The following is a 15,000-nucleotide window of genomic DNA, read 5'->3' on the forward strand; positions in this document are numbered from 1 at the left end:
GTGAGTCTGATCTAAAGTGAGTCTGATCTAAAGTGAGTCTGATCTAAAGTGTGTAAGATCTAAAGTGAGTGTGATCTAAAGTGTGTAAGATCTAAAGTGTGTAAGATCTAAAGTGAGTCTGATCTAAAGTGTGTAAGATCTAAAGTGAGTCTGATCTAAAGTGAGTCTGATCTAAAGTGTGTAAGATCTAAAGTGAGTCTGATCTAAAATGTGTAAGATCTAAAGTGAGTCTGACCTAAAGTGAGTCTGATCTAAAGTGTGTAAGATCTAAAGTGAGTCTGATCTAAAGTGAGTCTGATCTAAAGTGAGTCTGATCTAAAGTGTGTCTGATCTAAAGTGAGTCTGATCTAAAGTGTGTCTGATCTAAAGTGAGTCTGATCTAAAGTGTGTAAGATCTAAAGTGGGTAAGATCTAAAGTGTGTCTGATCTAAAGTGTGTCTGCTCTTAAGTGAGTCTGATCTAAAGTGAGTCTGATCTAAAGTGTGTCTGATCTAAAGTGAGTCTGATCTAAAGTGTGTCTGATCTAAAGTGTTACTGATCTAAAGTGTGTCTGATCTAAAGTGTGTCTGATCTAAAGTGAGTCTGATCTAAAGTGTGTCTGATCTAAAATGTGTAAGATCTAAAGTGAGTCTGATCTAAAGTGAGTCTGATCTAAAGTGTGTAAGATCTAAAGTGAGTCTGATCTAAAGTGAGTCTGATCTAAAGTGAGTCTGATCTAAAGTGTGTAAAATCTAAAGTGAGTCTGATCTAAAGTGAGTCTGATCTAAAGTGAGTCTGATCTAAAGTGTGTAAGATCTAAAGTGAGTCTGATCTAAAGTGAGTCTGATCTAAAGTGAGTCTGATCTAAAGTGAGTCTGATCTAAAGTGAGTCTGATCTAAAGTGAGTCTGATCTAAAGTGTGTCTGATCTAAAGTGAGTCTGATCTAAAGTGAGTCAGGACTCTGTCGTACTTTCGGTGTGTTTTAGACATGTGTTTGTCCCTCTGTTTATAATCCTACACTGGATTTTAGTGTTGAAGAGAAATCTGAGCTGCTTTTTAGATGAACAAACACTCGGAGCTTCTCAGAGAGCAGAACTGGGTTTGATATCAACATTTACTCTGAAGATACAAACATCTGTGTGGAGAAAAACTTTTCTATAAATCTGTCACCTCTAGTATTGTAGAGAAAAACAGGAATAGTGATGAAACTCTACAAAGTCCTGAGTGTTTACTTTCATATGAGCTCCATATTAACACCACAGTGGAGTGAGACGCAGTGTTAATAACAGCTGTGGACGTCTCACCTTCTCCTCTCTGCAGGGCGACGGGCAGCGGGTGGTAGTTGTGAGCTCCATATCGCTCCTCTCGAGTAAACACCTCCTCTGATGAGAGCGGCCTCTCTTCACGTTTGATGGAAGATGCTGCCGTGGAGGAAGAGCGCATGCTGGAGTAAGAGGCACGGCTCAGTGTGGGCGTGGCACGGCTCAGTGTGGGCGTGGCCCGGCGGCTCAGGTGAGTCAGCATGCGCTTCATCGTGATACCTGTGTGTAGAGAGGGAAAGGGTTAAACACAGACAAGCTGAAGGTTCATGTATATGTGTGTGTATGTGTGTATGTTCATATGTGTGTATGTGTGTATATGTGTGTGTATGTGTGTGTGTGTGTGTGTGTGTATGTGTGTATGTGTGTATATGTGTGTGTATGTGTGTGTGTGTGTGTGTGTGTGTGTGTGTATGTGTGTATATGTGTGTGTGTGTGTGTGTGTGTGTGTGTGTATATGTGTGTATATCTGTGCGTATGTGCATGTGTATGTGTGTGTGTGTGTGTGTGTGTGTGTATATGTGTGTATATGTGTGTATATGTGCGTATGTCTCTTCCCTCTATCATGGACACTTACACCACACGCTGCATCCACAAAGCCAACAGCATTGTGGATGACCCCACACACTTCACTTCACACACCCCTCACACACACTCTTCACCCCACACACCCCTCACACACACTCTTCACCCCACACACCCCTCACACACACTCTTCACCCTCCTGCTGTCTGGTAAAAGGTAGCGAAGCATTCGGGCCCTCACGACCAGACTGTGTAACAGTTTCTTCCCACAAGCCATCAGACTTCTCAATAACTGAACTGTACTATACTGAGCACAACATACACACACATCATCTGTATGGACTGCACAGACCTACAACAAACACACACACTGACACATCTAACTGTTTACATGCTGCTTACAATCTGTCAAACTGTTTACATGCTGTTTTGCACACTTTTCTGCTGTTTTTGCACATACTGTCCAACATTTCAGCCATTACACACATACTGTCCAACATTTCAGCCATTACACACATACTGTCCAACATTTCAGCCATTACACACATACTGTACAATATCTCAGCCATTACACACATACTGTACAATATCTCAGCCATTACACACATACTGTACAACATTTCAGCCATTACACACATACTGTACAATATCTCAGCCATTACACACATACTGTACAACATTTCAGTCATTACACACATACTGTACAACATTTCAGTCATTACACACATACTGTACAACATTTCAGTCATTACACACATACTGTATAACATTTCAGTCATTACACACATACTGTACAATATCTCAGCCATTACACACATACTGTACAATATTTCAGTCATTTGCTGTTTTTTGCACAATTCTATATATTATCCCAAGGACCTGCTGCTAAGAAACTGTGTTCATTCTAATGTTACTGCACGCAATATTGTTTGAACATTCAGTATTCACATACAGTATACACACACAGTATACACACACAGTATACACACACACAGTATACACACACAGTATTCACACACACAGTATACACACACAGTATTCACACACACAGTATACACACACAGTATTCACACACACAGTATACACACACAGTATTCACACACACAGTATACACACACAGTATTCACACACACAGTATACACACACAGTATTCACACACACAGTATACACACACAGTATACACACACAGTATACACACACAGTATTCACACACACAGTATTCACACACACAGTATACACATACAGTATACACACACAGTATACACATACAGTATACACATACAGTATTCACACACACAGTATACACACACAGTATTCACACACACAGTATACACACACAGTATACACACACAGTATACACACACACAGTATACACACACAGTATTCACACACAGTATTCACACACACAGTATACACACACAGTATATACACACAGTATACACACACAATATACACACACACAGTATACACACACAGTATTCACACACAGTATACACACACAGTATACACACACAGTATTCACACACACAGTATACACACACAGTATACACACACACAGTATATACACATAGTATACACACACAGTATACACACACACAGTATACACACACAGTATTCACAAACAGTATACACACACAGTATTCACACACAGTATTCACACACAGTATTCACACACACAGTATACACACACAATATACACACACACAGTATATACACACAGTATACACACACAGTACACACACACACAGTATACACACACAGTATACACACACACAGTATACACACACAGTATATACACACAGTATACACACACAGTATACACACACAGTATTCACACACAGTATTCACACACAGTATTTACACACACAGTATACACACACAGTATACACACACACAGTATACACACACAGTATACACACACAGTATACACACACACAGTATTTACACACACAGTATACACACACAGTATACACACACACAGTATACACACACAGTATACACACACAGTATACACACACAGTATACACACACACAGTATACACACACAGTATTCACACACACAGTATACACACACAGTATACACACACACACAGTATACACACACACACACAGTATATACACACAGTATACACACACAGTATACACACACACACAGTATACACACACAGTATACACACACAGTATACACACACAGTATATACACACACAGTACACACACACACAGTATACACACACAGTATACACACACAGTATTCACACACAGTATTCACACACACAGTATACACACACAGTATACACACACACAGTATACACACACACAGTATTCACACACAGTATTCACACACAGTATTCACACACACAGTATACACACACAGTATACACACAGTATACACACACAGTATACACACACAATACACACACACACAGCACACACACACAGTATACACACACAGTACACACACACAGTACACACACACAGTATTCACACACAGTATTCACACACACAGTATATACACACAGTATTCACACACACAGTATACACACACAGTATACACACACAGTATACACACACAGTATACACACACAGTATTCACACACAGTATTCACACACACAGTATACACACACAGTATACACACACAGTATACACACACAGTATACACACACAGTATTCACACACACAGTATACACACACAGTATATACACACAGTATATACACACAGTATACACACACAGTATTCACACACAGTATACACACACACAGTATATACACACAGTATACACACACACAGTATACACACACAGTATTCACACACAGTATACACACACAGTATTCACACACAGTATACACACACAATATACACACACACAGTATATACACACAGTATACACACACAGTATACACACACACAGTATACACACACAGTATTCACACACAGTATACACACACAGTATACACACACAGTATTCACACACAGTATTCACACACAGTATTTACACACACACAGTATACACACACAGTATACACACACACAGTATACACACACAGTATTCACACACACAGTATACACACACAGTATTCACACAGAGTATACACACACAGTATACACACACAGTATACACACACACACAGTATACACACACACACACAGTATATACACACAGTATACACACACAGTATACACACACACACAGTATACACACACAGTATACACACACAGTATACACACACAGTATACACACACACAGTATATACACACACAGTACACACACACACAGTATACACACACAGTACACACACACAGTATACACACACAGTATTCACACACAGTATTCACACACACAGTATACACACACAGTATACACACACACAGTATACACACACAGTATACACACACACAGTATACACACACAGTACACACACACACAGTATACACACACAGTACACACACACAGTATACACACACAGTATTCACACACAGTATTCACACACACAGTATACACACACAGTATACACACACACACAGTATACACACACAGTATACACACACACAGTATACACACACAGTACACACACACACAGTATTCACACACACAGTATACACACACAGTATACACACACACAGTATACACACACAGTATACACACACACAGTATACACACACAGTATACACACACACAGTATACACACACAGTACACACACACACAGTATACACACACACAGTATACACACACAGTATACACACACAGTATACACACACAATACACACACAATACACACACACACAGCACACACACACAGTATACACACACAGTATACACACACAGTATACACACACAGTATATACACACACAGTACACACACACACAGTATACACACACAGTATATACACACAGTACACACACACACAGTATACACACACAGTATACACACACAGTATACACACACAGTACACACACACACAGTATACACACACAGTATATACACACACAGTACACACACACACAGTATATACACACAGTACACACACACAGTATACACACACAGTATACACACACAGTATACACACACAGTATACACACACAGTATATACACACACAGTACACACACACAGTATACACACACAGTATATACACACAGTACACACACACAGTATACACACACAGTATACACACACAGTACACACACACACAGTATACACACACAGTATACACACACAGTATACACACACACAGTATACACACACAGTATACACACACAGTATACACACACAGTATACACACACACAGTATACACACACACAGTATACACACACAGTATACACACACAGTATACACACACACAGTATACACACACAGTATACACACACAGTATACACACACAGTATATACACACACAGTACACACACACAGTATACACACACAGTATACACACACAGTATACACACACAGTATATACACACACAGTACACACACACACAGTATACACACACAGTATACACACACAGTATACACACACAGTATACACACACACAGTATACACACACACAGTATACACACACAGTATACACACACAGTATACACACACACAGTATACACACACAGTATACACACACAGTACACACACACACAGTATACACACACAGTATATACACACACAGTACACACACACAGTATACACACACAGTATACACACACAGTATACACACACACAGTATACACACACACAGTATACACACACAGTATACACACACACAGTATACACACACACAGTATACACACACACAGTATACACACACACAGTATACACACACACAGTATACACACACAGTATACACACACAGTATACACACACACAGTATACACACACACAGTATACACACACAGTATACACACACAGTATACACACACAGTATTCACACACAGTATACACACACAGTATATACACACAGTATACACACACAGTATACACACACAGTATACACACACACAGTATACACACACAGTATACACACACAGTATACACACACAGTATACACACACACAGTATACACACACAGTATACACACACAGTATACACACACAGTATACACACACAGTATACACACACACAGTATACACACACAGTATACACACACAGTATACACACACAGTATACACACACACAGTATACACACACAGTATACACACACAGTATACACACACACAGTATACACACACAGTATACACACACAGTATACACACACACAGTATACACACACAGTATACACACACAGTATACACACACACAGTATACACACACACACAGTATACACACACAGTATACACACACACAGTATACACACACACACAGTATACACACACAGTATACACACACACAGTATACACACACACACAGTATACACACACAGTATACACACACACAGTATACACACACACAGTATACACACACAGTATACACACACAGTATACACACACACACAGTATACACACACAGTATACACACACAGTATACACACACACAGTATACACACACAGTATACACACACAGTATACACACACACAGTATACACACACACACAGTATACACACACAGTATACACACACAGTATACACACACACAGTATACACACACAGTATACACACACAGTATACACACACACAGTATACACACACAGTATACACACACAGTATACACACACACAGTATACACACACACACAGTATACACACACAGTATACACACACACAGTATACACACACACACAGTATACACACTGGTCGGTCGGCGCTGTTTCTGCTTATTGTCTATTGTCTTTTGTGTATTGTATTTTTTGTACTTTTTGTATTGTCTTGTAACTTTATGTCTGCACTGTCTTTTGTCCTGCACTGTCTTGTTTGTCTTGTCCTGCACTGTCTTGTCTGTCTTGTCCTGCACTGTTTGCACCAGGTTACTCAGTTGCACTTTATGTATCTAGACCAGGGGTCGGCAAGCTTGAACACTCAGAGCCATTTGTAGCCGTTTCCCACAGAAAAATACCACAGGGAGCCACAAAACCCTTTAGACATCTAAAATGAAGAGAACGCCGCATATATCGTTTTTTACCTTTATGGAAAGTAGAGAAAAAACTGTAGTGTGATGCATTTATGAACTTAATGAACTGCTACCGAGTTAACGACATTTTATTTCTGCAGGCAAACAAAAATATTTTGAACAGTTTGAACTAACCTGAAGAAAAAAGACGCCGAGCTGAAGGTTACTTTCAGATAAAATGTTCTATGTCTAATCGAGTCCGCTTCATATTCATGGCAGAGCTCTCAAGTTACACACACACACACACACACACACACACACACACACACACACACACACATGTACACACACACGTATACACACACGCACACATGTACACACACACACTTACACATGTACACACACACGGACACATGTACAGACACACACACGCACACACACACATACACACACATGTACACATAGACATACACATGTACACACACATGCACACACGTACACACACACACACACGTACACATGTACACACACACGCACACACACACATACACACACATGTACACATAGACATACACATGTACACACACATGCACACACGTACACACACACACACACGTACACATGTACACACACACGTACACACACACACATGTACACATAGACATACACATGTACACACACACGCACACATGTACACACACGTACACATGTACACACACACGTACACATGTACACACACACACGTACACATGTACACACACACACGTACACACACTCGAACACAATGATTTTTTTATAAATTACAAATAATAGAAATAAAGTCCAGGTTCTTCTGTAGTTCATGTAACATCGACACAGTCAGCAGGTCTCTTTCACAACAAGGGACAATAAGGTCTTTACTCAGCACACACATTGTTCCCACTCCCACACAAACACACACACACACATGCTGCATGTCACTGAAAGCTTAGCAGTCTAGTTTAAATATGCAGTGAGGTCGAGTGTGTCTGAGGTGAGATCTGGTAACGTTGTGAAGGACACGTCAGTGGGAACGGATCTAGATTAAATATAAACTTTAACTTAACTTTCACAGTTTTTATTTATTTGCACACACACACACACACACACACACACACACACACACACACACACAAACACACACATACATACACACACATACACACATACAAACACATACACACACACATATACACACATACACACACACATACACACACACACACACACACACACACACACACACACATACACACACACACACACAAGCACATACACACACACATACACACACACACACACACACACACACACATACACACACACACACAACCCACACACATACCACACACACATACCACAAGCACAACACACACACATACACACACACACACACACACACACACACAAGCACATACCCACACACATACACACACACAACCAACCACAGACAGACACACACATACACACACCACACACATACACACACACATACACACACGCACACACACACACACACACAACATACACACACACATACACACACACACGCACACCCACACATACATACCACCAGAACACCAACATACACACAACACACATCACACACCACCACACACACACACACACACACACACACACACACACTACATACCCACACGCACACACATACCCACACCCACACACAACACCACACCACAACATACATACACACACACACACACACACACACACACACACACACATACACACACACACACACACACACACACACACACACACACACACACACACACACACACACACACACACACACACACACACACACACACACACACATACACACACACAGTGACCTGAATTTCCATGTCAAACCCAAAAGCTTGAAAGCTGATAGGTTGAGAGGACACAACCTCTCACACACCCACTGAAATGGCGTGTCCTAATCCCACCAACTGCTTTAAATAAACCCTCACAGGCTCAGACTGGAGGGTAAACATGCAGCTTGGAGATAATTAAACCTCATAGTCTTACACACACACACACACACACACACACACACTGTTAATCACACAGTCCATTAATCACACTGTTCATCACACACCCTCCAGGCACTAATGCAACTTCATAAACAAAAATTAGCTTCTATTCAGATTCACAAGCTGTTAATTTTATAGTAAAAGAGCCGAAATAACATAATAAAATAGAAATAATAATTAATTTTCGAAGCGTTCACTATTAGTGAGTTTAGCTTAAGACAGATGATTGATGCACTGAATAAAAATCTTACCCTAAAATACATAAATCGCGCTTTAATAAGTCGAAGATTTTCCCCTTGTTGACTTTGCACAACGATTTGCATTTGAACTTTGATGAAGGATTCGTATCGTGTGATGACGTGTGAGCGAGAACACAGACAGACGTGTCAGGGTTAGAAGCGGAGCTGATTATATCACTGTGGCACCGTCACATTTTATACACACTTAACACCAAGCTCTAGCTAGCTAGCTCGTATCCATGCGAACGCACTGTACGAGTCCCTGTTGCTATAGAAACGATAAGGTATCAGAGCGAGTGTATTCAAATAAACCTGCTCTATGGTCAATGCTGCTGTTATAGAGAACTAATCAACACCTTCTGACCAATCAGAGTCCAGAATCCTGTCATCAGCTTTTTTTTCTGCGATACCTGATATTTAAAAAAAAAAACTAGACTCCACAGCTGTAGTTTGGTTGATGAAGATTGTCTATGTGGAGGGTGTGTATATGGGATGGGTGTGTCTATGTGGAGGGTGTGTATATGTGGAGGGTGTGTATATGGGATGGGTGTGTCTATGTGGAGGGGTGTGTCTATGTGGAGGGTGTGTATATGTGGAGGGTGTGTATATGGGATGGGTGTGTCTATGTGGAGGGGTGTGTCTATGTGGAGGGTGTGTATATGGGATGGGTGTGTCTATGTGGAGGGTGTGTATATGGGATGGGTGTGTCTATGTGGAGGGGTGTGTCTATGTGGAGGGGTGTGTCTATGTGGAGGGTGTGCCTATGTGGTGGGTGTGTCTATGTGGAGGGGTGTGTATATATGGAGGGTGTGTATATGGGATGGGTGTGTCTATGTGGTGGGTGTGTCTATGTGGAGGGGTGTGTATATGTGGAGGGTGTGTATATGTGGTGGGTGTGCCTATGTGGTGGGTGTGTCTATGTGGAGGGGTGTGTATATGTGGAGGGTGTGTCTATGTGGAGGGGTGTGTATATGTTGAAGGTGTGTCTATGTGGAGGGGTGTGTCTATGTGGAGGGGTGTGTATATGTGGAGGGTGTGTATATGTGGTGGGTGTGTCTATGGGATGGGTGTGTCTATGTGGAGGGTGTGTATATGTGGTGGGTGTGTCTATGTGGTGGGTGTGTCTATGGGGAGGGGTGTGTATATGTGGAGGGTGTGTCTATGTGGAGGGTGTGTCTATGTGGAGAGGTGTGTCTATGTGGTGGGTGTGTCTATGTGGAGGGTGTGTCTATGTGGAGAGGTGTGTCTATGTGGTGGGTGTGTCTATGGGATGGGTGTGTCTATGTGGAGGGTGTGGCAGCACGGGAGCGTGGCTGTGTAGTGGACATAACTGCATGGCAGCCAGAGCAAGACAAACAAAATTCACCCAACGTGAACTCAACAAAGTGAACCGAGCTTAACATCTGTTTACACAAGCTCATTTGCCTCATCCGTGTGCATGTGTGTGTGTGTGTGTGTGTGTGTGTGTGTGTGTGTGTGTGTGTGAGAGAGAGAGAGAGAGAGGGGCTTGAAATGGTAGGTGTACTGCTTACGTGGCTCTCACATAAACATTTCTTAGAAATTGTCTGTTTTTCCATGTTTCTATAGCAACAGCTCACCGTATAATCTGTGACACGGTAAAACTTTCTGGAAAACTGAACCCTTATTCGAGGAGTCTCACGGGTTAGAGCTTTAAGATTTGTGTCTTCAGAGGATGGACAGAGGATGGACAGAGGAGTTTAAACAAAGACGTCGAAAAAGATGTCAAGCTGCGTCTTTTTTTTTCGAAAGCTAAAACAGAGGCCGGTGAATAAGCAAGAACAGGAACTAACTTTTCTCACACACCTTCCATAACATCGAATGTAGCTATAGACAGAAAACGACTTATCGCCAATAATAAATAAACCACCGTAATAACTGTGATGTAAGCGGAATAAAGCAGTTTGTGTGCAAATAATAACAGACTCTACATCATCACACCACCCCGTTTTATACGTATTTGTTTTAACATAATGGACCGAAGCGTCTTCTATACTTTATGTAAAAGGTTTTGAAATTCTAAGGATCCTGTTGTTCAACGAATATGCAAATGAGTTTTGTGATGTCATCCAGCAAACTCTTTGAGTGTGCGTTAGCGTGCATTAACTCATGATCCTGATATGATTCAGCAGCTCCAACCTTCACACTGAATCATCTTCATCTTGGTCAAAGAAAAAAGTAAGACTGATAAAGTTTAACAGATGAGTGTTTATCTGCATATAATACTTCTCTGACCTGTAATAACTCATGTATAAATGGTAATAAAGGAGCCAATATTGTAAAAAAAAAAAAAAAAAAAAGGACTACATCATGTGTTAGTTCATGTGTTAATGCGTTCATGTGTCAGTTAAAAAACAACCAGAGATCTGAACACACTATTCCATCACAGTTTAGTAGTGAGGACTTTATGAGATTCTTCACTGATTAAATTAAAAGCATCAGGAACAAAATAGTTGATGTTCAACATGTGAGAGCAGCTTGTGATCCAGTCTCACCTAAAGCTCTACACTCACAGCTACAGCGCTTTATAGGTACAGGACAGGAAGAGTTAGATAAACTTATTACTACAGCTACACCGACAACTTGTTCACTAGACCCCATTCCAACTAAATTACCGACAGAAGTGTTACATAAAGCTGGTGAACATCTTTATATCATTAACTCCTCGTTATCTTTAGGTTACGTCCCTAAATCTATCAGATTAGCAGTTCGTTAAGAAACTTAATTTAATGAACTATCAAATTACAGACCTATTTCACATCTTCTGTTTATGTCTAAAATACTAGAAAAGGTTGTGTCTGTTTAACTGAGCTCCTTCTTACAGGAGAACAATATGTCTGAAGATCAGGTCAGGTTTCAGGCTCCATCATAGCACAGAAACTGCACTTGTGAAAGTCACAAATGACTTGTTCTTAGCTTCGATCCGAGACTGTATGTCACTATTAGTTCTACTTGACATACAAATTGCCTGTATTTTTATATGTATATTTCAATTGCATATTTCAAACCTGTACATGTGTACATACAGTACAATTTTGCCTACATTGTATATGTCATTCTGTTACACTGTGAAGCTTCTGTCACTAAAACAAATTCCTTGCATGTGAAAACATACCTGGCAAATAAAGCTCTTTCTGATTCTGATTCACCTTAGTGCTGCATTCGACACTATAGATCACAACGTTCTCCTAGATCGCTTACAAAATTACACAGGTATTCATGGACGGGCTTTAAGTTGGTTTAGATCCTACCTGTCTGATCGATACCATTTTGTTGAATCCTCCGGTTTATTACCAGTTAATTATGGGGTCCCTCAAGGATCAGTTCTAGGACCTTTTCATGTTTTAATGCAGCTGTTAACTTTTCATGTGTTAACACAGGTGTTATTACAGGTGTTAAGGCAGGTGTTAATATAGATGTTATTAAGATGACTTTGTTTATTATCACACACACACCTGATCCCTCAGTATCATCCCCTAAGGCGTTTACACAGGTTTCACACCGAGATTATAGACATTTTATAGCACTAATGTTTCTCTCACTGATGTATTTAAGGTCCATGTGTTCAGCTCCGACATCATGTCTAACACCCCAAACGTGTCCCTTTAACATTATAGAGATCAACATTATAAACATCAGGATAAACTCACAGGAGATGAATAAATCGGGCTGATTTACCTTTGTGACAGCTTTAAACTCCTCTTTCAGCAGTAAAAATGATGCCAGTGCGTGTGAGGTTCCGCGGTGCTTCTGCGCATGCGCACTGTGGAGCCGAACAATTTATAGAGCGTCACGTGGATCGGATGACGCAAGAGAAGGAGAATTTGCATGGGCGCGCGTCTGCGTGTGTGGGGGGGAGGGGCTCTTTTTATAGACTCGTAGATACCTATGATTTAAATGTAAACGACTTTAATGAACGCTCGATTCTGATTGGTCAGAAACGAGACCTTACGTTTGAAGAACAGTTGTTTGTTTGTTTCTATAATAAAAGTTGATGGACAGTTTATTATTATAGAGCCGCCTACAGCACGAGGCGCTTCAGTCGGCTGTTGTTATGGAAACGATCAATTCCTACCACGGTGCATTATCGTCATTAACGTGAATCGGTGACTTGCAATAGTGAGAAAATTAATAACAACAACAACAACAACAACAACAATAATAATAATAATAATAATAATAATAATAATAATAATAATAATAATAATAATGATAAAAGTATACAGCGGTTTTCAGTTTGACAAAACGGCTGAATTTTATTACATGCAAAATGTATTAAAATTCAGTGTTTTTTCACTATTGTTAACATAACATTATTTAACCTATACATCATGCATCTTGTTTACAGGGCTGTCAGGTGTCACACACTGAGAGTGACAGTCACGCACGTGGGTCTTTTCTCACGTTCTCTCGCCACACATCGTATTTCTCACGCAGGAAAACTTTTTGACTATTTATCATATATTTAATAAGCCGCAGCGCACAAAACGTATCGGTCCGCACCGCTGTCTCTATGGAAACGGGCAGGAATCAAGCGCGTCTCAGTTCTTAGTCGAGCCTGACACTTATCAGCCAATCAAAAAAAGAGGCTACACAATAGCCAATCAGAAAATAGCACTATTGTATCTGGGTAAGATTTAACGCAACAGCCAATTAATGAGGGTATTTTCGATGGTCGGTTTCAACAAAACCTCAACACAAAACAGCTCGTCCCTCTGGACAGGACATTGTCCTCAATCATGTCCCTAAACATGTCTTGTGCTGAACTGTTTTATATGGGAGCAACATTACACATGATAAAGGGGTCCAAAAAGGCAACAAACACTTACAA

General features: G+C 40.5%; 1 protein-coding gene and 1 long non-coding RNA gene across 2 annotated transcripts in view; both read right to left on the bottom strand.

The window, feature by feature from the left end:
* LOC125145351 overlaps positions 1–9,519 on the bottom strand; it is a 20,526-nt gene extending 11,007 nt beyond the window's left edge. Inside the window, exon 1 of the long non-coding RNA XR_007143717.1 lies at positions 9,486–9,519. This is a non-coding gene — a long non-coding RNA (uncharacterized LOC125145351). The remainder of the gene's footprint in view (positions 1–9,485) is intronic.
* oat (ornithine aminotransferase) overlaps positions 1–14,002 on the bottom strand; it is a 25,009-nt gene extending 11,007 nt beyond the window's left edge. Inside the window, exons 1-2 of the mRNA XM_027132706.2 lie at positions 13,848–14,002; positions 1,285–1,521 (exon numbers count right to left, since the gene is read on the bottom strand). Coding sequence (XP_026988507.2) covers positions 1,285–1,513 — 229 coding nt within the window. The 5' untranslated portion in view covers positions 1,514–1,521; positions 13,848–14,002. The remainder of the gene's footprint in view (positions 1–1,284; positions 1,522–13,847) is intronic.
* Positions 14,003–15,000: the final 998 nt, after the last annotated feature.

Source organism: Tachysurus fulvidraco, chromosome 8 (assembly GCF_022655615.1).
Source record: "Tachysurus fulvidraco isolate hzauxx_2018 chromosome 8, HZAU_PFXX_2.0, whole genome shotgun sequence".
NCBI classification, from domain to species: Eukaryota; Metazoa; Chordata; class Actinopteri; order Siluriformes; family Bagridae; genus Tachysurus; species Tachysurus fulvidraco.